General features: G+C 44.3%; 1 protein-coding gene across 13 annotated transcripts in view; it reads left to right on the top strand.

Annotated features, from left to right (window-relative positions):
- The window catches only part of CACNA1G (calcium voltage-gated channel subunit alpha1 G), a 285,359-nt gene that overhangs the window by 199,192 nt on the left and 59,534 nt on the right, over positions 1-26,633 (top strand). For 9 of the 13 annotated variants that reach the window (XM_048817864.2, XM_048817860.2, XM_048817862.2 and 6 more), the window contains exons 14-19: positions 4,248-4,316; positions 7,349-7,442; positions 8,487-8,671; positions 8,881-9,312; positions 19,116-19,216; positions 21,600-21,723. In XM_048817864.2, coding sequence (XP_048673821.2) covers positions 4,248-4,316; positions 7,349-7,442; positions 8,487-8,671; positions 8,881-9,312; positions 19,116-19,216; positions 21,600-21,723 — 1,005 coding nt within the window. The remainder of the gene's footprint in view (positions 1-4,247; positions 4,317-7,348; positions 7,443-8,486; positions 8,672-8,880; positions 9,313-19,115; positions 19,217-21,599; positions 21,724-26,633) is intronic. The other 4 variants (XM_075119254.1, XM_048817865.2, XM_075119253.1 and 1 more) reach the window with 1 other exon arrangement.

The following is a 26,633-nucleotide window of genomic DNA, read 5'->3' as shown; positions in this document are numbered from 1 at the left end:
ACAGAAGCAAAAAAAAATAAAAATAAAAATGTTCATGAAGAAGGAGAAGAGAGAACTTCACACTTTGCAGAAGGGCTTAGATAAGGAAGTACAAGCCAGCACTATTCATCAGTATCTAGTAGTACAGGCTGTAATTTAGAGCGATGTCTCAGTTGATGGATACGTGTGTTGAGGAAATAATAAACATTAAAGTTTGTCAGCTCCCTGTGCCATAATAATCCATCACACCATAACTAGCTATTTATACAACCTGATTGTTTTGATATTTTCCAAGTGCCGTTTAAGGGGATAATTTGTTATATAGTTCTGGAATGAGGCTGTAGGTATGTGTGTTGTCATTTCACACTGGGTTAGTGTGTTGTTTTGAATTGCCTATTATTATATCCATCTCTCTCTGGAAGTTGTCTGCTCTGTTATGGAAAATGGAGTTAAGGTCACTGTCATGTTCTTCTGAACAAAAGATTTCTTTTCAGGAGGTGGCATGTACTTTGCCTAAGTAAAAGTAAGCACGGGTAAAAAAAACAAAAAAACCCAACAACTTGTCCTCTTGTGCAGTGATGTCTGACTTGAAACTCAACCTCTCTCCGGTCAGTCTTGTTCACGGATTCTAGAATGGCCACCTGATTGAAATATCACTTGCTGCAACTACCAGTAAAGAAAAGGACCTAACTTTTTTAAAACAGCATAACAGCATTTCACTGAGAGTGCAAATCCAGTTGTTTTTTGAGGAAATTAGTTTGCCTCTAGACATTGGAATGGAGGGATCAGATTCTGATCTTAAAACCACTACTGTAAATCCGGAGTGACTCCATTAAAGATGGGAGTTACGCCTGATTTAGGCCCCAATTCCGGAAAGCACTAACACACATGCTTAACTTGAAGTCAATGGTATGTATACACATACCTAAAGTTAAGCATGTGCTTAAGCGCATCCCTTAATCAGAGTCTTGCACTGGTGTAACTGAGGCCAAAACCTGGCCTCGGGTCTTAGTTCCAAATTCTGATATCTGTTAAGTTTGTGTCATTCCTATTCATTGATACTGATGAAGTTACTCCAGATTTACACCAGTGTCACTATGATTGGAATTTGGCCCTTTTGTGTCTCAGACTTTTGTAATATATGGTGATCTCCCCCTTCCTCATGCGAATGGTAAGACGTTCGCTGTAGTCTTCTCGTAAAATGAAATCTTGTGTACAAACCTCAGTTCAACAGCAGTTTTTCTTAGGCAGGCAGGTAGGTAGAGTGGATGTTTGCTGGATATGGTGAGACAGATCCTCAGCTGGTGTAAACCGGCATTACTCTATTGACTTCAGTAGAGCTACATCTCCTTACATCAGCTGAGGATCTGCTCCTGACCATTTTATTCAGCTTTACAACCAGAAATGTTTCCATTTCTTGCTACCACGCATACCAGGGGGCCATCTCCTAAGTGAAATTAGATGAGATCATCTCCTGTTGAAAATAACACCAAGCTTTTATCTCAGAAAGAAAAGGAGTACTTGTGGCACCTTAGAGACTAACCAATTTATTTGAGCATGAGCTTTCGTGAGCTACAGCTCACGAAAGCTCATGCTCAAATAAATTGGTTAGTCTCTAAGGTGCCACAAGTACTCCTTTTCTTTTTGCGAATACAGACTAACACGGCTGTTCCTCTGAAACCTTTTATCTCAGGTGATCATTCCTGGGTCCTTGACCCTCTATTCCTGGTAATTTGTTGTTTTTTTTTAATTTCATTGTCCTTCAGATTTCTTCACAGAGTGTGTTGCTCCTGCCTTTATCTCTCCAATCCTTGAGTGCCTTTCCTCCAGCTGCAAACACCTTGTTAATGTTAGTGCATGCCTTTGCAGGCCTTTTGGTTGCTAAGCAGCAGATGTACATATGTGGTTAAGAAAGAAAAAGAACCCATTCCAAACTTTCAACAGAGATCCCTGTATTTCGTTGTAACCTGGCTATTGCACGCAAAGGGCACACACAGGATTTTCTGCAGCCTGGGGTTTCTTTAATGTACATTCTGTGAATTACTTAGATTCAGAATTTGTGCCTGAAACCACAGCAGCTCTAAGGTGTGAAAGTTGAGCTGTGTGACTCCATTTGATAGAGTTGCTAACACGACATTACTTGAGTGAACTATCCAGTCTCTGCCCTGGGGATTTATCTCTGAAACAAACAATGACTCCTGGTAAGAGAGCTTTTTGTCAGACATAAAGCTTCTCTCCTGAGGGACTTCATGATAATGTTATCTCTGAAGCATATTCTTCCATTGGTAATCCTCTCAATTTCATGTTCCCTTTGGTTTCTTTTCTTGTCTCTGGCAATCCTCAGTTGCTAGTTTGTCTCATCTCCCTTCTTTGTGTCTGTTGTTCTTTAATTCCACCTTTCCCATCACAAGGCAACCAAGGTTCAGTGAGGACGGGGTAGTGTATGAATGCAGAACACTTGCGTGCTTTATACATTAACAAAGATAAAAACCCAGAGTCTGTGGTGTAGTACCAGACCATGGCTAAACAGTCTGAGACAACAGAACCTTGACTTCTCCTGGGACTCAAACAGAAGAAAACAATCAATTTTCACTCATCAATTATTTAGATTTTGTACTGTATTTTTGTCACGTCCTTTACTTTTTACACTCTAGTCAGTTTCATTGGGATTATCCTTATGAAGGATAATTGTGTGTTTAATCTTTTGCTGGGTTATTCATGTATCTTTTTATTAGAATCAAATTTGATAATACTTTAAATTATATGTACAATATATGCTTGGAAAGACATTGCTATCCCTGTTTGGATCCAAATTTTAACTTGCTGTTCTTAAATATTGTTCTAATGTATAGAGGGATGCAAAATCCAGTACCTCATTGCCAAGAAATTAGCCCAGTTGTCATAGCAAGTGCTGTGCAAATAATGGATTTTTCAATTCATTGGCAATTTCAAAAAATCAGGGAAAAATTGTCTTGGGTTCAACAGAAATAACATTTTTTTGAATTGTTTGGTGAATCAAAAAATAAAAAAAATGTTTTGGGTCAAATAAACCTTGTGCTTAGATTGAGATTTCTTTCCCTTTTTAAAATTAAAGGTAATTTTGAAATAAAAAGTCATTTCAAAAGGAAAAGTCAAAATGTTTTGTTTAGAAAATGTTGAAACAAAACATTTTGCTTTTTAAAAAAATTAGGGTTTTCGGTTTTTTTATTTGACTGAAACAATTTCACCAAAACCTACAGAATATACACAACATTGGTTTGGTTTTTTTGGTTGACCTGAATCTGCATTTTTCATAGCAAAATGTTGATTGAAAAATTTTACTCAGCTCATAACCTGCGCCAAGATCTCAGTGTGATAGGTGAGAGAGACACCAAAAATAATATACAAACTCCTCTTACTGCCTCTGTAATGTGCAGCTGAATTTAAAAATGCTTTCCCAAAGCTGCACGTGTCTCCAAACATGCTTGAATATGCTGAGAAGTAAACACAAGTCTGTCAAGTCAACTTTCCGTATGGAAGGGCAAATGCAAAGAGGAGTACTGATAAGTGTTTTCCAAGTGGAAAAGGATAAAGTAGGTATGAAAATGTTGTTTTTGAGGTATTGGGGGCCCAATCCTAGAGTCATTACTCAGACACAACCCACAGGGCCTGATCCAAAACCCACTGAAGTCAATAGATCAAGTGCCCACTGATTTCAATGAGATTTGATTGGGCCCAGTCAGAGTAACAACATATCTAATCTATAAAAGTTTCTGATGGCTTCCCTTGAACTAGCTATTTCATTTGGCTTTAACGGGATCAGTATTATATGTTAATTAAAAACATGCATTGCTGCCTAATGACAGCATAATAAATACAGATCTCATTTTGCAGCCACAAAAAACCTGAGCATACATGGTTTTAATAATCTGACGGTATTTCATTAATGTGAACAGCTCTCACGTTGGAGCTAAATCAAATATTCCTTTTGAAACACTTATTTTAAAGGTAAGGATGATCTCTTCTAAGGGCTGCGCTATCTTTCATCCTTTCCTTGCACTGAACAAAGTCAGCCGCATCTGACTAGTCCAGTGTGTTGTGACCTATTCTGCTTTTTAATCTTGGTATGAAATTGTCACTGATGGGTACACATTACCCTTCTCTACCCTTTTTTCTTTTTACTTTGCTTCCTTTTCTCTTTCTCTCTCTCTCTTTTTGATCCACTCTCAATTTTGATGCTGAAATTGTAAAAAAATCAACCCCCCCCCCTTCCCCCATTTTTACTTCAGGAAATCACCAAGCGAGAAGACGCGAGTGGGCAGTTAAGCTGTATTCAGCTGCCTGTCGACTCGTCGGTGGTACGTAAGAACTCAGCATGAACCCACCCAAATGCGCCGTTTGGTAGTTGTCTCTCTCTGTGGTGACTGCTCACACACCATGACGCTGTTCTCATTGTAGTAGCTGTCGTTCCTTTTGTCATCATTGTCAAGCAAGCCTTGATTTTAAGTCTCTTTCTTCTTTGTGGAGTCAGACAGGTCAACACAGACTCCCCAGTATCACCTGAAACTGTTCTGGCTTCCTGCATCTTTTCTGTACAGGCCTCGATGCCTCTTTTAACCCCCCTCCCCTTCCGCCTGCCCCTTGTAAACCCGAGGCATGGATGATGCTGTTTCCCAGGCATGCTTATCAAACACCTCCCCGATCATGCACGCTGCTCCCTGCTTCCGGACAAAACCTCACCCACCTTATGCACGTCTGCCCCAGCCCCTCTAGCTGCATGTGGCGGAGTGGCGAGAACTGCCAAAGACTGAAAGGACCTAGAATCAAGGCTGTCTGTGGACACTTGTGTGTCAGAGCGCTGTGCTCTGGAGAAGTCAATATTAGCATTGAGGCAGCTGCGGTAGTCACTGGTGGAAGAAATGCTCTAGCTCCACCAGGCATTTATGGGCTGGATGCTGGAATCGCTGGGTGACATTCTCTGGCCTGTGTTATGCAGGAGGTCAGGTTAGATGATCATAATGGTCCCTTCTGGCCTTAAAATTTGTGAAACTATGAAACCGAGCACAAACCAAACCCTGTCTCCCCTGCCCTTTACCCACCTGACCCTTCCCTTCTCATGCATCTTTCCTTTATCACTTCTTTTCTGTCCTGGAAGCTCTGGCTTTTACTTTAGCACAAAGGCACTTTCTAGTGTGTTCAGGTACATTCTGCCCTCTTTCGTACATGCTGATATAGCCACTGTGCCATATGGTCCATCTCAACATTCTCTCATATTTCAAAGGGATTTTAACTCCATGTTCTCTCATAAACCCTTTTCCATCCAGAAAGGCAAACTGGGAGCAAAAGAACAGGTAATGACCACGAGGCCCTGCGGTGAGATGCTTGCCTGCAGCCGCACTTAATATATCACACGCTGTATTAAAGGGGGTGATGATATATTCTGTTACAGCTAGAGTGGGATGCTTCAAAATGATGGGGTTTGGTGCTGTGGGGACGGAAGTTTGCAATCCCCGCGTGGTCCTGCTCCTCCTTATTAATGTGCATCTCTTACCGCACCCGAGAGTGCACCCCTTGTCAGTGACAGAATATTTGAGGAACACAAATTAAGTAATGAAACCTATTTGCATTGCTCATTAGTTTTTAATGACCCATTAAGGAGAAATGAAGTGGCAGGCTTTCTGGGAGAGAATACTTGAAGTCCACATTCCAATAAAGAGGCAGAGAATTTAAAAATTCATCTAAATTCAAGCCAATGTTAATTTAATATTCCTTCTTGAAAGTGGCAGTCCTGGCCCTTTAAAATACTACCGGCCTTGCAGGGTGAGTTTCCTCAAATAACAGGGTGATCCTGCAGGACAGGAAGAAATTTTAAAAGGCAAGGGCTTCCTTTCACGCTCTCTGTTTTTGTGATGACACTTCTCTGAGAGAGTCCACGGTGTGATTGGAGAAAACATAACTGTTAGGCTGAACCAAAGAAAGGGTGTTTTTCTTTGAGAATGTGGGCCCAACCCTGGACTCTTTAGTCAAACAAAACTCCCATTGAGTTTCTAGGTGGGCTTTGCCTGAGTAAGGAGCACAGGCCTGGGTCTTGTATTGAACGTTATCTCCTTCAGTCTGCCACTCTAGCACTTTCCTAGCTAGAGCCTGTTCTGGCTTTTAAAATCAAACATGTACCCAAGCACCAAACTTCATTAGGGTGGACCAGGGCTAGTGGTGCACCTTAGTCTTCACTGTAGGTGCTGGGTTCTCTTGTGCACCTAGATTCTCCTAGAGCTAAAGTAAGATTCTGCTTGGCTTCTTTCTTGTCATTGCATTTCCACTCTTCCCCCTTCCCTTCCCCAAGATACATCATACTAAGGGAGGGGGCCATTTTGCCAGAATAATGGTTTCAGCAGTAAGTCACCCCCCTTCAGGTGGAAATAATTCTGGCAAGCTCCATTCCTGGCTGATGTATTGTGATTATACCACACCCTAAGTATTTTTCCTCAGTGCCAATGGACAGAATCAAAAAGGGCTGAGCTGGGAAGGCTTTGATTCGGTCTGTGTCAGATGTGAGCATTGTCTGAGCTAGGCATTGGCAGAGCCCAATAAGCAATGGAAGCCTTGAGCAATGGTAAATTTATTTAACACACCATTCAAGGGGTACTCGAGTTGGTTTCCTGGATAGGTTTCTGATGACAGACCAAGATCAAAAGGAGAAACCCCTCGTCAACTCCTGGCATTCTAAATTGTACAACAGGACACAACCCCCCCTAAATAAATAGGATGGTTATACCACTTAGTATTGGGTGAAATGGACACCTTGGGGAAGCCTAATTCGCTGTTTTGCGTTGTCTCCCTTTGGAATCTGCTCTATTACATACCAAGTGCTCTTATGGCACTTTATGTAACTTTTCAGAGACAGACCCCAGTTATCTGCTGAAACCTACAGTCCACTGTTTATCCCACTTGCTGAAGTTTGGATTATTTCCTCTAAGCTTCACTGGAAAGATCTGTGTTCAGTGCTTGTATGTAAACAGTTCTAATCCCATCCCTGGATTAATGGTCAAGGACAAGGAGGGTCAGTTTTTCATCCAAAGAACATTCATCAGGTTTATGTCCTTTCCCTAGTGTCTGCCCAGTGTGCAACTCCAGCGGAGGAGGTCAAGTGGTTGTCTTCTGACCCCAGCCCTTGGCTGCTTTTCGGGTAGCTCTGCCTGTTGGGAGTATAGTTAACAGTATGTGGTATAAATATGTGCATGCCTCATTGTGTGGAAGGTGATGTCCCATTGTGGTACTAATTTCAGTAGATCAGTAGGTGTGTTTTTGGAGATGGGACCCATTGTTCAGAAGGCATTTCCATACCCATAGCCAATTATCCTGGTTGCTAAGCTGCTCTGTTTTGCTCTAGGGAGATGCTTCTAAGTCTGATTCTGAGGGGGATCTTTTCCCTCATAGCCTGGAAGAAGAGGGTGGACTTAAGAAAAACTTGTCAAACCCAGCCTGTAAGTAACCACACTGGAAATTAGTCCTTCTAGGCAACTTCACTTGATAGGAGACACAACGTGTCCAAAGGAGGAAAGCCCTTCTTGGGGAAGTGTTTAAGCAGTATCTCGGGCCATTGCAGACTCTGTCAAGGTATAACTGATTTTAAATATGAGTCATGGAACATGACACAAAGGCAAATACATGTAATGGTGTTAGTCCGTTATCTCCCAGTAAAGCCCAAGAACCAGCCCATATACTATGGATATGGGGTTTATAACTGGGGAAGGAAACAGCAGGGAGCTGCTGTCTGTAGTTAGCACTTTGACAGGCAGCAGAGCTGTGATGCACTAATGCTTGGAGAGCGGGCACAGGGAATGGTCAGGGTGGGCTTTGCTGGGAGACATATTTATTGTCCACGAGATAGAAGATTTGGGGAGGTCGGAAGAGGAGAAACTGGGGGCATCGAAGCTCAGGGGGAAAGAGGGAGAGTGTGGGGCCGCAGAGCACCCTCAGCAGTGTTGTAGGACTTCAGTTGAAAGAATGTGGAGGAAGGAGTACAGAAGGGGAAGAGAACTGGGGAAGAAGAGCATAGGGAGAGGAAGCAGGGAAAGAGCTTACAGGAAGAGAGAGTGGGACATTGTGGGGAGCAAAGCGTGGGCGGAGATGAAAGAAATTAATGGAAGGGGGAAGTTGGGGAGGCATGGTTGGCAGATTGCTGGCGCTCCTGAAGCAGCAGATGACAAATCAATGTCTGTTCTTGGCTGCTGATCTTGTAAACAAGTTTATTTGAGCCCCTGTGCCATTCAATTTCTGGTTTTAAAACAAAAACCCAACCTCCCACTCACTCATTAAAAATCTCCTTTGTCCCATTAATTGAAGACTTCTTTCCTTTTTGTGAAATTGTGTTATTGGCCCATGTTCTGATTAGAGCTGGCTCCTTTAGGGCCATCGCGTCCTTTGTCACCCTGATTTTGGATGCAACCTGAAGGGTGATGGAGAATGATGGTTTATTGAATGTTCCTAGAGCTGCAGTATCTTTAAAAACTCCTTGTTACTTCCAGTGATGGTACTGAGCGACCTCCCGGAGCTGAAGAAGAGCCTGACCCCACCCCTTATCATCCACACAGCTGCCACCCCAATGCCAATGCCAAAAAGTGCCATGTTTGGAGATGCAGCTCAGGGCTATGAATCTCGCAGGGCCAGCAGTGTCTCCATGGATCCCAATGCCTATGAACTCAAATCACCGGTATGCAGCTCATCTTCTTGATCACCCTTTGTGGCTGCTTTGTTTCTGTTTGGTTTGTGCGGCTGTTTCCAGCTGTGTGGGCTCTGTCTGTCTAGGTGTTTATACTGTGCTCGCTGCCTTGGTATTTCTAGGCCTGTCCATTGGGAACAAGCATGAGATGGTGGCAGTGATGCTGGTTGACTCTCTTCATGTTCTTGTCCCTTCCTCAGTCCAGCATACAGAGCTCCCCCCATGGCCCTTGGAGCGCAGCCAGCAGCTGGAATAGTCGCAGGTCAAGCTGGAACAGCCTGGGGCGGGCTCCCAGCCTGAAACGTCGGAGCCAGAGTGGGGAGCGCAAATCCCTCTTGTCTGGGAATGGAAAGGAGAGTTCAGAGGAAGGGGAAAGCTCAGACGAGGAGAGGTCCAGCCGGACTGGGAGCGTTAATGGCTCTTTACCTCACCGCATGGCGTCGCTGGAAACTAAAGGCTCGTTCGATCTCCAAGATACCTTGCAGGTGCCTTCCCTGTACCGAACCAGCAGCATGCACAGCAGCCGGACCGCTGCATCAGAGCATCAAGACTGCAATGGGAAAACCTCCCCGGGAGTCTTGTTACATCAGCTCCATTTGGACGACGATGACGGTGATGATGAAGGCAACCTGGTAAGACAAATCAACAGCCAGTGGCTGCTGAAGCTTCTTGGCTTTCCTGTGTTTAACTGACACCCATTCCCTTAGCAGAACAACGCTGCTGAGCGTCGGGCAATAGTCCACTGCAGCTGGGTGCATCTCTCCTGCTCTCTAGCAGCAGACTTAGGAACACCATGTAAATCCCGCATAAAAGCCACAGGGGGTGCATGGGTTATGAAAGCCCACCTCCTGCATGCTGCTGAACAGCTGACCACCGGCGGGCAGGAGGCGCTGGAGGGGAGGTGGAGGAGCTGATGGATGGGGCTGCCAGTGGGTGCTGAGCACCCACTATTTTGTTTTCTGTGGGTGCTCCAGCCCCGGAGAACCCACGGAGTCAGAGCCTATGTTCCTTCCCCTGGAGGTTTCTCCACCTAGGTTCCACTGCAGCCCTGGCTGGAACACACATTTTCCACTCCTCCTGTTCCACAAGAAACCTCCACCCATTATCAGCCTGGACAGACACAAGCGCCCATTCTGGATGCATAACCTGTGTCCCTCGAAGGGACTGACCCCCCGTGACCTATCAATTTGCAGCGGGTGGTGTGGGGGAGGGTGGTGTCAGGGAGGGTGAAGGTTACAAAATGAGACGTGGGCTTTGCAGCAGGAGGCACAATAGAATGGCTTTGAATGGAGCCCCAGATGATCTTAGCTCTTGGACCTGAGCGTGGTGCCCGTTCTGTTTTTAGCGCTTTAGATGTACTTTGTAGGAGATCATGCAAAGCTGTTCTTTGATGTTTTTCCCAACTTTTCTGTTTCTCCCTCTCCCCCCCCTTGCAACTTTTGCTTTCAGTTTTGGGTTAGAAAGAGTGCCAAAATCTTCAAGCAAACTCAATGAAACCACCAAGTTCGAATTGGTTCCATGCTGGAGCAATGAGAACCTCAAATCTCACATGCTTTCTCTGCAGAACCATAAATGACAACATACAGGGGAGAGGGCTGATGTGGTCTATCTGGGATGTGCAGCTGTTAGGAAGGCTGTGTCATTTGGTTTCTACTTCTGTTTTTCAAGTGATATAAGTCATGCAGTGGACATAGCCTGGCTATCTGTGCATTATCTGAGTAACACTTGGCTAGTCTGTGTAGGTGCACTGGATGTGGGTTGGGGGGGGGATGGGAGGAGACCAGGGTATAATGAGTCTACACCCTCCCATTAGTACAGCAGCATAGGAACCTAGTGTTACTCCCTGGTCCCAGAGGGGATGTCCAGACAGATTGGGGTTGGGTCTTCTGTACACGCTAGTATCCAGCAGTAGACGCAGCACAAATGCATTGCCTGTCTCTGGTTATTTCAGAAAAAAAATCTATCTTTGAAATAGAGAATAGTACGTTTCTCTTTCTCCAACTATAAGGTCGAATTCTGCCCTCAGATGTGAGCGGGCAATTTCTATTGATGTAAACAGGAGAAGCAGATGTATATCCAAGGGCAAATTTGGCCCATTAATCTCATTGACTTATTAGACTCATAGAGGCAGCATTAGCCTTTGCATTAATTTCAATGTGAAGAGGCATTAGTCCAATATGTATGTCTCTTTCAGAGGTCTGAGAAGTGCCATTTAGAAAACGTTTGCTAAAAGCATGGCAGGGGGAGAAAATCAGCTGTAATTTTGCACTGATTAGAGATGCGAGGTGTTTAAGAGGCATTTCCCATTTTACATTTTCCCTGGATCTCTGCTTTCAAATGAATGTGTGTAATTTGTACTGTGACGCCGTGCCCAATTTGTGTAAATGCCAGAGCAGTTTCAGCGTTAGAGTCACTGCAACCGCACTAGAGATACATCTAAATACAAAGAACCAAACTGAGAGCTGTCATCCACCCTGTCCAGCCCCATTAAGGGAAATCAGGGGGATTGCCTGGGTGTGGGTTGGAGGTTAGCACCAAACTTGGCCTTCAGGCAATAAGGAACATAGAATGTGACTTATCAAATAAAGACCTCCTGACCGCCTTCCCCACATATCTCAGCATCTGGAGGTCTCCTGGAACTTTATCTCCTTGTGCGTGCAAGCATAAATGTGACATGAACACCTCATTTTATTGAGATCTTTCATTCATCCCTGACCTTCTTCTATTATGCTAGCAAAACCTGCATGGGGATGTTGCAAAGGCTAACGAGACCTTGAAACATCTTCCGTAAGTTACAGCAGGAGAATTTCGCTCCCTATCTGGAGAGTTATAAATAGGATGAGACAATAACAGGTGATAGCAAATTGCTAATAAAGGCAGAATCTAAAAACTTATAAGGCTCAACCAAGGGTCTAGGCTTATTCTGAGTCGTGAGCCTGCCCTAGCTCTTGAGCAGCTGGCTTGACAACTAGCTAAAATCAAACTCTAAGCAGATAGCAACTGACACTATGGCAGCAAAATCTGATGATATTTAGGATAATGGTCTCCATGTTCTTGTCACAAACTGATGTCCATGAAAGACCCACCAGTCCTGCTCCCCTTCAGTTTGCAGGGAGCACGACTGGGGACTATGGTAGGGTTGGTGAACTTTAATCCATGCTGAACAAGGAAAGGCTTAAACCCCATTCATTGCCCTGGAAAGAAAAGTGCAGCCTGTAGGGACTGCATCAGGCTAGGAGTGAGGAGCTGTGGCCCACTGGGCAGATGGATAGTGTTGCTGACTGCTGTGCCTTGTGAACTAGGAATCATGAAAAGCCGGAGGTTTCTTATGGGGTGGAATGCCCCTTGGAAGGAGGAAAGGACTGGAGGCTGGGGAAAGGCCCTGGCCTTCTTTTTCCTTCACTCCCTGGGCAAGGGGAGGACCAGGGCTGTGGGGACATCCTGCCAATAAGGGAGGATTTCTTTTCTTTATTTGATTATGTCACTTGGGCACACAAGACTGTGTGGAATTAACTGCTGAACCAGGAGGAAGCCAGGTTTGTGGGGGTAGGGGGGGAACTTCATAGAATAATAGAATATCAGGTTTGGAAGGGACCTCAGGAGGTCATCTAGTCCAACCCCCTGCTCAAAGCAGGACCAATCCCCAATTAAATCATCCCAGCCAGGGCTTTGTCAAGCCTGACCTTAAAAACCTCTAAGGAAGGAGATTCCACCACCTCCCTAGGTAACACATTCCAGTGCTTCACCACCCTCCTAGTGAAAAAGTTTTTCCTAATATCCAACCTAAACCTCCCCCACTGCAACTTGAGCTTCTTGGTTCGTGGTGTGTGTTAGGCCTGTCTACTCTAGGAAATTAGGTTGGTATAGCTACGTTGCTGTGGAGTGTTAAAAAGCCACACTCCTGAATGACACAGTTGAACCAACGTAAGCCCTGGTGTAGACACCACTAGGTTGACAGGAGAATTCTCCCATTGATCTAGCTACCGCCTCTTGCGGAGGTGGATTACCTACTCTGACAGGAGACGCCGTCCCATCGGTGTAGCTAGTGTCTTCACTGAAGTGCTACAGCAACGCAGGTTCAGTGCTTTACGTGTAGAGAAGCCCTTAGTCTGCTTAGACCAGTGACCCCAATAGATTGGGCAGTGACTCCTGTTACTGTCCCAGAAAGGAGATAAATGGATATTAGCCATCCATACGTGGGCAGAAAAAGGCAGGCACCCGCCAGCCTCTGAAATGCTGTAAATTGTCAGTTGTAAATTGACTGGGCCTGGAGAACACAGCACAGCACAAACACTAGCTAGTCTACCTTAGTGAGCATTTCAGATGCAATGAGCAACCAGCATGGGTCAGAAATAGGCATCATTCTCCATTGTAGTGTTAGTCTGGGCAAGTGTCTGCGAACAGTCATTATTGTAGAAGCAGCTGGGGCAATACTGAGACTATGAAAGAAGCAGGTTGTGGAAATATCTTAGTACAGTTCACTGGCATTGGAGAATGAAAATTGAACTTTGAGAATGTTAATGGATGCTAAAGACTACCATAATTGCAAAGTACATACTGATGAGAAACCGAGGTTGTTTTGACCAAGATATAGTTGCCTAGCCACAAATCTCCTTTTTTAGAATACATTTATTCCACTATGTCTCAGATGTGGACTCTCAGGCTATAATTTTAACTGATTGCTTTAACCTGGTTCTTAACCTCCTAGAAGTTCAGCAAACCACTTTGGTCACCCTGGAGATGGAATTTCTAAGAAAAGGGCCTGTAATTATTCTCAGAAGAATAATTATTAAAATTATCAAAAGATCATGATCTTATTGCTAGCTGGAGACTTTTCATCTTCTGTCTCAAGGCCAGATTTCTTTCCAGCTTACCTGAACCAAACACCTAAGTGGCACATCAGAACATACTGCATGCAGTATCTCTTAGTTTACATCTTCCAGCTAGTAAATTGGTAACTGACTGCAATCTTGGAATGAATTTCTGAATTAGATTGCGTACTGCATCTTTAAGCTGAGAGTTTTAAAGACTTTAGTCTTCTCTGCTTTCCATGGACACAGTATAAATATTTACTGTAAACAGACTAAAGTCCCTGTAGTAATGTTCTAAGATCTGGGTTTGCTCTGGTGTACTTTGCCAAACTTCTCATCCCTATTTTATTGTGCTGTGCAATGAAGTGGATTGTTTGCTAGACCAGTGCCCTCCCAGTGTTTCAATGGTTCTGTTGGTAAGAGTTTGTAAACCACTTGGTGCACTTTTGAGATGGAAAGTCCTATATTCTGGCAAAATAAGGTTCATGTTTCTTGGATCATCCTCATTGTGAGGGTTCTCCTGAATTCTTACACAGAGACCATGAGTTTTCTCCTTTTTCAAACAAATAATGAAACAGCGGTTACTAGAAAATATTGTTCAGCTTAAAGAATTTGTTCCCTCCATATTTTGAGCTTCCTGCTCTGATTTCCTCCTGTCACTTTTTGGGGTCTTTGCCCCCAATTTAACCTGGGTAGAATGAGAGGAAATTTCAAGTTCTTTTCCAAAGAAAATAAACAAGCTGGACTCTTATTTAGATCAACGTGATCCTAGAGGACTAAATGTGCCCTTATGGAGCAACGCCCAAAAAGCTGTCTTTATTGGATGTACTTGATGTTTTCTGCACTAACTAAAAACTAGAACAAGGGCCAGATTCTGATCACCCCGGCCCCAGTTTACATTAGTGTCACTCTATTGACTTCAGTGAATTCACTCCCAATTAACACTGGTATAAGTGAGACCAGAATCAGGCCCATTAACTCTTCTTCACAAAATAAAATCAAGGGATCAAATTCTGCTCTTGGTTGTACAGGTGTAAATCTGGAGGAACTCCACTGAAATAATGGCCCAATACAAATCCGTATTTATACAGGTGTAACTGCAATTGGACTCTGACCTGAGATCTTTGATGTTCATATATGCTGGTCCAGTTTTTGGTTTTTCTCTCTCACACTCAGTGAAATTTCCACATTCTGCAAAAGGTCCATTGTAACGTAGAACCAAGCTAGTGAGAAATAGGAGTGGAAAGTGGGGAAGCTACGTAGTCTCGAACCAAAAGACCCTTCAAACACAATCCCCCATATGCAAAGTGCAAATAATTCTGTTTGCGCTTTTTCATCTGCTTTCACCTTTGGCTGTTTTGCACTAGTTTTGTAACAAGCAGATCAACAATAAGGGAATCATCTATTTTACTATCTCAATCTTCCCCTGCTCAGTGTTTAGAATGAAATAATCCAGTCCTGAGATTCACAATACATCTTCTAGCTTGCATTCAGTTGACTTGATAGGCATGGATGGTTTATTAGCAGATTTTTTTTCCTATAATAAAATTTTTATAGATCAATGTCGCTCTGCTCTAAGACGTATATCAGTCATCTTTTAATGTCAGCATTCTTCCCTTCTGCCCTTAGAAGCACATTAATAATATCTGAAATTCCTAACCAGGAAACTATTTTTCAATAGATCTCATTAATGTAGTCTCTACAGGGTTCTCTATTCCCCCTTTGATGTTTGAACATAACACTGGTTAATATCAATGGGAGTTATGCACGTGTTTTGTCCACCAGATAGACCCCAGGGGCATGTCTCTCTTTGTCAACTGGGTAGAGGCACTGAGTACAGAGGGAGTTTAGCTTCAATAGGCCAGCAAGATCATGCTCATAACATTCTGTCTAAGAAACGAGCAACTGAATTAAAGGGTTGGTGGTGGTTGTTTTTCTTCTTGTTCTTCCACATCTTTATTCATCCTGGCCAGGTGTGTCTTATGAACAAATAGATATGATTTAAATAACATAATTGATATATCTCTTTGAACATAATGGAAACTCCAGCAGCAATCAGGCTGATTGTAAGCAATGCTGTGTATCTGGACTTTGCAGAGAAAGCATCTGATGGGGGTCGGCTGGAAATACTCATTTTTTCACAGAGATTTGGCTCAGATGATCGTGGGCCAAACTGTGCTCTGTTACACTGGTGTAAATCTGGAGTAACTCCTTTGACTCCAGATTTCCATGGATATAACAGAGAACAGAACTTGGCCTAGTATAAGGAAGCCAAAGCTTCAGTAATGACTGATGGATCCATGTCCCAAGTCTTTCCCATACATGTTGAATAGAGGGACATGATGGAAGTTCACTTTTCCCCTTTATTATCTGATGTAGCCTTTGAACTGCTAGCTGCAACAATTAGACAAAACCCAAAATATCTTTGGCATTAAAACTGGACAAAAGGAACATAAAGAGGCATTCTGTGCTGCTGACGCATTACCATTCACTTCAAATCCTCAAGATAAATACCAGAAATGCTTTGAATAATAGATCCTTTTGGAACCCGTCCAGCATACAATATTAACTGGACCAAGTCACAGCTCTTACTACATGTTCAAGGGCTGAGGTAGCTATCAGGGTTCTATCTAGAACTTCGAAAGGTGGCTTTCGTTTTCCAAAGGGTTCAGTTTGTCACCAAGCATTTTCATTAAAATGGACACTGTACTAGCTATTAACACTTGCTAATGAGACTCCTGGCTGAGTGCATATAAGCACAGAAAGCATTTCACCCATTCCACTCAATTACACTGACAGCTCCAGTTTTTACAGTCCAAACCAGCTCAAACTGCTAATTGCTCAGCTCCTAGGGGGAATGCGCGGGGTTGTGTTTAAACTCTATCATTTTATGCACTCCCAAAGGTGCCTGTTTTGACTAGCAGTCTACTGGGTAGGGCACTGGACTTGGAAATCAAGTATCACAGGTTTAGCTACTACTCTGCTGAGTGACCACAAGCAAGTCCCTGCACATCTCTGTGCCTCTGTTTCTCCATTTTACAAATAGGGATAAAGACACTGATCTTCTTTGAGGATAAAAAGTGCCATTGGGCTTGATCCAAAGCCCATTAAAGTCAATCGAATAATTCCCATCGACTTCTTGGACTTTTGTACCTGTCCCTATAAGAGCTATGTAATGGCATTATCCAGAATTAAAAATATGGAGTGTATGGGGAAAGAGGAGTATACAGTGAAGATACAGGAAATTAAGAGACCTATGGATTATTTAGTCAGGGCAAATTGTTTCAAGTTATTTGTCATGAGAAGGCAAGACTGTAACCTGGAAAGTGGTCATCATTTTCACAACAGACCCATGATGAAAACTTGGGCCTTATAATTCACTTAGACCCTAAGTGCCATTCGATTGTCCTTTTGGTCCTTGGAGGTGCTAGATGGATCTTCTGTATGCAGTGTGCAAAATTCCGCTTCTGCTTTCACCCCATGCGACTCTATTGGCATCAGTAGGTTTGCAAGCAATGTATGTGTACAACTTGGTCCAATGTGTCGATATCAATTACAGCTTAAACTATAAGAAGTTTGAGGTAATTCAGTAAAGCTCTAAATATTGACATATAGCCCAGCAATTGGGATAATAATGGGTGTATAAATCCAAGAGTTGATTGGTTATAAATGATAATCTCTTAAAAGTTAACCTTCAGACTATAAGAACAGGAGTACTCGCAGCACCTTAGAGACTAACAAATTTATTTGAGCATAAGCTTTCGTGTGCTACAGCGCATTTCACGGAAGCTTATGCTCAAATAAATTTGTTAGTCTGTAAGGTGCCACAAGTACTCCTGTTCTTTTTGCGGATACAAACTAACACGGCTGCTACTCTGAAACCCTTCAGAATATAGTGGATTTCCAACTAAAGGCAATATCTGAAGTCTGAAATTCTAGCATGTTGGAGGAAGATGGATAGAACCTGTGGCTAGTTTTGTTTTGGGGAAATCAGGTTTTAGTTTTGCAAAATCCAATCCAATCCATGGTGATTTTTTGCCCATTCCCCCTTTGTCTGATCCTCTCCTAATGTTATGGGAGGGGGTTTCAGCGAAATGGCTCTGCTTTAGACCTCTCCCCGGTTGGAGATTCAAGGACTAAATTGTGCTACCCTTATTGACGTCCAGTAGCACTTTGCTGCACAAGTAACCCCATTGATTTCAAAAAGTCGGCACATGTTATAAGCTAATATTCAGTGCAAGTAAGGGTAGCTCTCTGCCCTGAGGGGCTGGCACATTGCTACGTGGTTTATGGTCTTATGGAAAGAACAAATCTAATATCGGATACAGCTGTACTCTATGGGCCTCATCCAAAGCCCATTGAAGTTAATAGAAAGATTCCTGGTGACACTAACAGACTTTGGATCAAAGCCCCAAAATCTGCCCTCCTGTCTTAAGCCACCATGGTGTAAGTAATCTATTAAAATGGTAAGGAAAGTGCACACTTGACATTCTGTTAACGGACCCAAGTGGAAATCACGGGTGACTCCTCCAGTATCACAGTGGTGCACAAATATGCCAGTCATAAAGTTCCAGGCAGGAATGAACCTGGTCATCGAGCCTGAGCTCACGGATATCACAGGCCGCTGTATGCCACCCAGCCAGCTGCACACCCAGTCCAGCAGCCAGAGTTAGACCGAAGTCCCACCGACACAGGAGTCCACAAGTGGCAGGCAGATGTCTGACCCTCTGCCCTTTTTATTGTCTCTAACATAAGCCCTATATGTTCCTCTTTTACTTCGAATTAAACCTCGGAAGATTCGGGTAAACATCTGTTAAGTATCTGACCACAGAGCAGAGATTTTAACCAACACACTTGTCCTGTTAGTGTATTCATGATGCTATAAAAATAATGGTAACAGAGTTTTCAGATGTTTAGAGAGTCCTGTCACTAATCAGCGCAGACCTGGGCTCTGCTGGACTGTGCCCCAGTTTTTGCTGGCAGTGCCATGCACAGTGGGGTCTTTGATTTTTTTCAGCTCATAATCAGCTGCTTTGCTGAATGGTGAGTGACATTTCTGCTATAGGAAAAAATGTGCCATCTTAGTTTTGTGACTTATTAGGTTTGGAAGACCCTTTTTTTTAAAAAAAACAGCTTTCTCTGTTTTTTTCTTTATGATAACTTTTAAAATGCCGTCTCCATGTTAGAGTGGTGACTGTGAGCAGATACCATGTGCAGCAGTGCTTGTCCACACTGTAGATATCTTTAAATTTATGGCCTCCCTCTTCCTTTACACAGCTGTGCTTAAGACATTTCTGTAAGTGGAGTTGCATGCATGTACTCTTAGGTATCATCAATCCATCCCTGAGATGCACAGCAGGTCATGTGTACCCATGCTGCCAATTTCATTATTTTAGTTTTGTATTATACACAAGAAATGTCATTCAGAAATGACCCCAGCTCGCAGGCCTGCAGTACTGCCATGAAACTTCCAGGTTGACAGGGAGGAGGAGAAATTAAAGCATCACAAGGGTTTCACGCTTGGTTGTTTGCTTTGTCTGGGTTTCACTCCATGGCTGATGCTTGCTGTAGTTGCTCAGAATAACTGATTACAACTCACTGTACAGTTGTCATTTTTCTTTTAGAGCAAAAGTGAGCGTATGAAGGCTTGGATAAGGGCACACCTACCTTCCTGGTGCAAAGAAAGGGATTCCTGGTCTATCTACATCTTTGCTCCTCACTCTAAGTAAGGCAACTTGCATAATAATGTGATAGCTGTGGGTAGAATTGAATGTAAGTGTTACAGTGGATTACGCTGCCCCAGCACCGTGAAGTTCAGAGTCTTCATTGTATGCCAGCCTGCCCATCTCCTAGCTGCTGCATCGATGAGGGTAAAGCCCACAGCCCTATCTAAATCTTGGAGACAGATTCTTTCCCCTTTCCGCTCCCTATGTACCACTCCATTGACATATAGTAGCAATACGGGTTGCTGCAACTGGCTGGAGAGCATTCCCCTGGTGCAGATAAATTGTAGGGTTACTGTAAGCCCTAATGTAAGGATGAGCTGTGGGCAGATCATGGGTGTGGGCTCTTCGCTTTTAGTATCTCTGGGATCAGGGGCTGCACTGTAGATCATAGCCAGCAAAAGGAGCAGCCCCTCACTGCTTTAACTTACACCAGGATCAGGTTCAGCTCCCAGAACAGCCCACAATACGGAGCGTGAAAAGGTGGTTTAAAGTCATCTTTGCCCTCACCCATGCCCTGTGCCTCCTGGAGGTGCGGCACGGAATCTGAGCCCCTGTTTATTCACCTGGGGTACCTGAGGAACTCTGCTTCCTCCCTTAGGATAGGTGGTCCTTTGGTCCTAAGGACTTGTGGACATCAGCTGTTACCCCATATCAATAGACAGGTTCCAGACATTGCTTCATGGGCACACACTGTTCGTTAAAGAAAGAGAGCAGAACCCAATGAGAGCCTTTGCCCTAGTGGAGGTGAGTACCAGGGGAAACCATGCTGCTCCAGGCCGGGAAAGCTAGGACCTAAAGGTCAAGGGGTCAGAATAGCTGCTGGAGGTAGCAGCGACCAGTTGTTTGCCCAGTCGTCTGTGGTGGTGGTCAGAGATGGTAACTTACAGTCCCCTTCAGGCAGATTCTCGTTGAACTACTCTCACCAGTTCTTCTTGACTTCACAAGGAGCTGCAAAGAGGTGTGTGTTCAATTAAGCTGGGAGCCACTTTAACTGATCCCCTTCTTCCAGCTCCTCAGTGTGTAGTTAGGGGTAGGGCTGTAAGTAGCTCCAGGGGAGTCTAACTTAGTATAAAGGAATTGAAGCTAGTGTCAGGGGATCTAAATTGCACATCACCCTTAAATCTGGCTCTGCGAGTCTATGGAAGTCTATAAGAGGCTGGCAATGCTTGCCTGGAACACCTCACCCTCTTAGCAGGTGTTGAGCCTGCTGGCAGAGTTAAGTTGGTCCTGCTTGACTCACTGGGGCAGGCAACTGGTTACTCCGTTCCATGACGCTGCCAGCAGGAGCCCACTGGGAGGTGGGAGGATCTAGGCTGTGGGCTGAGAAGTCATAAGGGAGGAACCCCAGGCACAGCCATGCTTGAGAGAGAAGGCTTGAACAGATCTTTATTATGCTGTTGTTAATTTCTTTCTTAATAAAGCCAAGCACCCAGGGTGAGCTTTTGACTCTACACAGTAGGTAGAAAAAACACCTGGGTACAGTGGCTAGGTACATCCAATAGCATCTAAATTGGTGTCACATATGCATTGAGGGGACCAAAAGAAAGTATTACACCAACTTAGTCTCTAGACTTAGACTTGCCTCTGAATTTGGGCCTTTGTGTTCCCTTTCTCCCATCGCCTAGTCACACCCCTCCAGGAAAGGCTTGTTGCTTACATAAAGGAGCAAGAGTCTTTTGTTCTTTCCAAGGGTCAGCTGCTATATGGCCATCTGGAATCAGTGCCCTGATACACGTTCATGCAGCAATGTCATGGCTTGTCCTAGGGGACGCCTTGTGTTTTTAAGCTGGAGGCCCAAAGCAGCATTACAATTCATTCATACAATGATTACATAGATTTTTAGAAACAGACTTTGGGAAATGTAATACCATATTATAAATCCTGCATCAACATACAGCCATCTGTCATGCTAAATAGTTCTTGTTCCTTTGTTCAGCACAGCATTCTTTAGCCAACACACTCAAACTAGGCTATTTTCGAGCTAGAGATGGAGTGAAATTAGAGCCTTGAATCCAAACGTGTCTCTGACCCTTGGAGTAAAGGAGAGCTTGAAATCCGAACCTGGCAATAGGTGTAAGTTGCAAGCGGCTGCTCTCTTTACAATGAACCAAACCCCAAATCCAACCAAGCACCCCTAAACTTTGTGGTGGTTGCAAACTGTGTTCAGATTTTGTGGCTTGAACCCTTTTCTGTTTATACTGAGAAAAATTTGCTAACACATGGCCACCCTAGAAAAGGAGTTGGGAGTCAGCAGCGCACCTGCTTTTCAAGCCGACTGTTCAGTTCTCACGCCGTGCATAAGGCTGACGCTTTGACAAAAGTGTTTCAGACCAGTTAGGTGTTAACAGCTCATTATGTGTCTTTTTTGTCTTTTCTGGACAGATTCCGTCTGATGTGCAATAAAATCATCACTCACAAGATGTTTGATCACATCGTCTTGGTTATTATCTTCCTGAACTGCATTACCATTGCCATGGAACGGCCCAAAATTGAGCCCCACAGTGCTGTGAGTATCAGAGTTATGCATTCATTGTGGAGCCACCAAAGCTCAAGTCACACTGGACTCTCTCTCTCTCTCTCTCCTTCATACTATTAAGAAAAAGGAGGCCAGATCCTCAGCTGGTATGTATCTGCATAGCTATACTGAAGTCATTGGGGCTGTGCTGATTTACACCAGCTGAGGATCTGGCCCCGAATTCCAGATCAGGAATCAGATCCTTAGGGGCCATGCGGCTGCTTTGTACAACTCTGACACAGTGCTTGGACCACAAACCCTGTCTGTCTGGCCCAGAGAGGATCTGCCAGTGAGAGATGAGCATGCAGTGGTATAGAGCCAACTTGGAGGCTATATACCATCCACCCTTCCTGCTGCTCGTGGTGTGTGGGACGTGCAGATGGCTAGATAAAAGGGAGCACCACACGTAGGGACGTCCCCTGCACTGCCCTGGTCCAGCAGTATGTTTTAGCTCTTTGTGATCATTACACGCCAGCGTAAGTAAGGGCAGCCCTCAGGCTCCAACACAGCACAGAGGAAACAGCCAGGCACAGAGCATCACGATCATCAGGGCTGTGCATGGGAGGGCTTTAAGCCATCTCTGCGTGCTGCTCGTGCCTTGTGCTCTGAACATCATGGCTGTATCCAGGGATCTTGCCCCAGCTGTTTATAATTTGCCATTCATGGTTTATTTAAAAGAAAATCAATCCTGCCTATGCGGCGTTAACTTCAGCAATAAATGTACCTTTACAGCACATGCTGAAGTGGACTTTCCATGATGCTGCCAACAGACAGGGATTCTTTCAGGCATTCAATCCTCTGCCCTCACCAAAGTTTCTTTAATCTGATTCTGAAACGTATAAGAACAGCACTCATTTGCTGGGAAAGACATCAAGGCTTCCACTTTTAATATCCCATCTCCCCAGCCACAATCAGACTGTTTTAATACATGATATAACTAGGACATCTGTCTCCATTTTCTTCTCTGATAAGCATTCAAACACTTTTACTCTCTCTGCGCAATGTTAGCTCCTTCCATCTGTTCTGCATCGGCGTATGGGTGGTGGGAAGGGATAGGGGGAAGCTGTTCATTTTGTACTTTTCTGGCTTCTTTGTCGATCATCTTTGTTATGACATAAGCAAATTGAATGGATACAAGCACTGTAATTCCATTTCCCTGAACCATTTGCTTTAATAAATTGCATAATGATTTTTCAAACCAGACCCTCATAACATCAACTCCTATCAGTCAGATGGGCAGAGTCATCCACTTGCTCTTTTATTTTTGTATCGATTGCGGCTGAGAGGTACACTAGGCTGCCTCTGACATATTGCAAAAGACTGTTCATATTGCAACAATATAAATCCCTGATCCCTCAGTGCATGAGTACCTTGCTGTTTATTGACTGTGGATCTTTAGGCCGAGATCTTAAAACTAAGGTTCTTTGTGCTCTTTGTGTACATTAAAGATCCCCCTAGCACTCCTCCTCAGAGAATAAGCATGCCCCAATCTCCTTAAGCCAAATTTCTTTCCTTCACTGTTGTGCAATAAGTGACTGTCCTCCACCCCAGAGATGGCTGCATTTCATTGCATGTATACAGTAGCAAAGTGCTTTGGAGTCTTTCTGTATAAATGTAAACTCTCATTATCATTTTGTCATCTGTCAATATGTGAGTCCAGCGGGTTTTCTGAGGATATAGCTGGGGAAAGATGCTGGGTTGGTAGCCCTGGATAGTGAAGCCTCTGTATCCCCAGAATATGTGCAGCATGGATAGTAGCTCCAATGCAGACTTCCTCACAGCTCCCTAGCCCTGCCCGGGAGGGGCCCACCATTAGGGTGAGTGGTGATCAGTCTTCACAACCCATTCGGTCCTTGATCTCTTCTGAGTCTTGCAAGGTTGCCAGTTAATGCCAGGGGTGGTGGTGGCTTTTGTGATCCCTTGGGAACTGGACTTTAGCCACCAACTAGCCAGCAGATGGTAACAACTCTTAGTCACTTCCAGCCTGGGCTGGATCCGAAACAATGAACTTAGACGGGCAAGCATGACCTATTTTGGGCGCAATGTTATGACAAATGCTCTAGCATGCCACAGAAGGCTCAAGAAGCTCAATCTATTTAGTTTAACCAAGAGAATATTAAGGGGTGACTTGATCACAATTTATAAGTACCTAGATGGGGAACAAATATTTGATAATGGGCCCTTTAATCCAGGAGACAAAGATATAAACACGATCCAATAGCTAGAAGTTGAAGTGAGACAAATACAGGCTGGAAATGGTGTACCTTTGTAACAGTGAGGGTAGTTAGCCATTGGAACAGTTTACCAGTGGTCATGATGGATTCTTCTCCATCACTGGCAATCTTTAAATTAAGATTAGCTGTGTTTCTAAAAGTTCTTCTGTAGTAATTTTTTTGGGGGGGCGGGGAAGGAAGTTCCATGGCTGGTGTCATATGGGAGGTCCGACAAGATGATCACAGTGGTCCTTCCTGGCCTTGGTCCTTATGAATGGGGCCTATAGTATGGAGCAGGGTTCCTGCAGATCAGTATTCTGTTTTCACCAAACACTCATATTTTTCCAAACACGTTAATGAAACAGGCTTGTCATTCAGGATGGGAGTTTTGTGAAACAAGGTTTGGATCCCCTTGAAACTATTAAAACAAAAACACCCTTTTAATGAGAGTCCATTGATGCCACTCTCCATTAACTCACTTTTTTTTAATGAATTTGACATTGTGAATTTGGATGCTGCTGGAGCTTATTTGGAGCTCTCAGCCATTGTTTAACTTACAGATGCCTTTTTTCGACTTCTGTTCTCCATTAGACATTGTCAGGCGGGCTGCTTGAACAGTTGCTGCACATGTAAAAGGCTGGCTAGGGTGGGATGGGCATGCTCCTCACATGAGCTCGCTCTTTGAATGCGGGAACAGATGAACTGCTTTGGATGCTGGGCTCCCTCCCCAGCCAGTCCATTGTGGGAAGTTGTCCTGGCATTTCACATGGGTGACTTCTAGTGACTTTAGTGGGTTTCATGCAGCTGATGGAGGCTGAGATTTTTCCAAAGCTGGTGAAGGGATCTGGAGGCCCTGTTCCCATTGAAATGAGTGAGAACTGGGTGTCTCTATATTCTAGGCAGCTTTGGAAATCCCCTTGTAGCTCTTGGTATTGTGGAGACTCTTAGAAAGCGAGAGCAAAGAATTTCTTTGCTGTCCCAACTTTCTTTGGAGGTATTAAATGCTGCTGTCTGGACTCACCTGCTGAATATTGCAGAAATAGGGCCAGATCCTCAGCTGGTGTAAATCAGCATAACTCCATTGAAGTTATAGCAGCTGAGAATCTGGCCCACACATTTAGGAGCATTCCTTCACATTCTGAATGGCTCTTTGGTCCCATGTTGGGTCCCCTTAGAGCCCTGTCCAGAAACCCTTGCACAGAGGGGTATTTTGTTTGCACGGATGTTCGGGGAAAGGCTGGTGTGTGTTTGTGTTTTTTTTTTTTTTATGGTGACCTGGATTCACACGCAAATACGGGTATTCGTTTTCCACTCTGTGCTATTTGTTGTTCTCCAGTTTAAAAGCCATCTGACCTGGGCCTCTGGGACACTGCACCAGTCAAGGTGTGGGATGGCCCTGGGTGAGGACAAGAGTGGGAGCAGCAAAGATGGGGAGGAAAGGTGGGGTCTCTCGTGCTGTTTGAAATGGGAGAAGTGAGAGGATTGGTTGGGAGTCTGGATGTGGAGAAGCCAACAGTGTGGTGCGTGGGAGATGAGGAGGACAGTGGTACTGCCAGTGGTGAGGGGAGAATGAGGCACCCTGGTCTTGCCAAGACTCGGAGGAGATTTCTGAGATGCAGAAGTGGACAGAGGAGAGAGAGCCCAGGGGCAGGAGGTAGGTGAGAGAACCATCAGCCTGGGTATGGTAACCATGGGAGCCAGTGAGGTCACCCAGGGATCAAGGTGAGCTGGACAGAAGATGGAAAGCAGAAGCGGGGAACACCCAAAGGAGGCACCGCAGGAGATGCTGAAGGAATGGCGAGAGCGAGCCAGGGCAGGCATGGGCACACAGCCCTGTTCCAGCTGACAGAGCTCTTGCCTGGAAACACAAATAGTTATTTTAGCTTCACTTGTTTCAAATAATTGTACTTTGCCTTCCAGAGCCATGGATTTTTCTAACTGCCTAGAGCCAGTTCTCTACCTCTCCCAATTAGAGCTGGCCAGTCAGAGCAGGGGAGGCAGGCCTTCCTGTTCCGGAGAGTAGGGGATGCGGTGCGTGGAGACTGCACTTCCAAATCGCTGCACACTTGCCAAAGAGAAGTGTAATATTCTGACTCTTTTATACCTGCTATTACCATTTTATCTGCACTGCCTAAAGCAGGTGCTTATCCGCTCCTGCAGATGCTCAGCCCCACCGCACACTTGCCGACCTTTTGTGCCGCACTCTCTTGAAGACCAGGGATGTCTTCTATCATGGCTCGTGCAGTCACAGCAGGGGTCTTTACGACGTGATTAATTATGGACACCAGGATGGAAACAAGCTACTTAGTGATTCCTGTGTCACTCTCAGTAAATCATGGCCTGGCAAGTGAGAGTTTCCATGGTGTTTTCTCGTCGTTAAATTGCAGCTGGTTTTTAGAGAGCTGCATTTCTTAGAGAACTGCTCTTGAGGGAGCAGTGGAAATAAATCCAGCATCTCTAGTAACGTTACCATAATGTTACAGTGAGATGTTTTAGTCCCTGTGTGAGAGTGCACACATGCACACACACACACTCTGTGTTTCTGTCTTACTCCCCCCTTCCAACTCTCCATCTCACAGTGCAAGCAATCAGAGATTGTATAGGGATTAGGGGAAAATGTAATTTATTTAATGATCATCATTAAAAAGAAAGGTTTCTGCTGGTTATAGATAGGGAATTAGGCCATGG

Source organism: Caretta caretta, chromosome 14 (genome assembly GCF_965140235.1).
Source record: "Caretta caretta isolate rCarCar2 chromosome 14, rCarCar1.hap1, whole genome shotgun sequence".
In the NCBI taxonomy this organism is placed as follows: domain Eukaryota; kingdom Metazoa; phylum Chordata; order Testudines; family Cheloniidae; genus Caretta; species Caretta caretta.
Note: the sequence above shows the minus strand (reverse complement) of the source record. Positions and strands in the feature narration are given on the sequence as shown.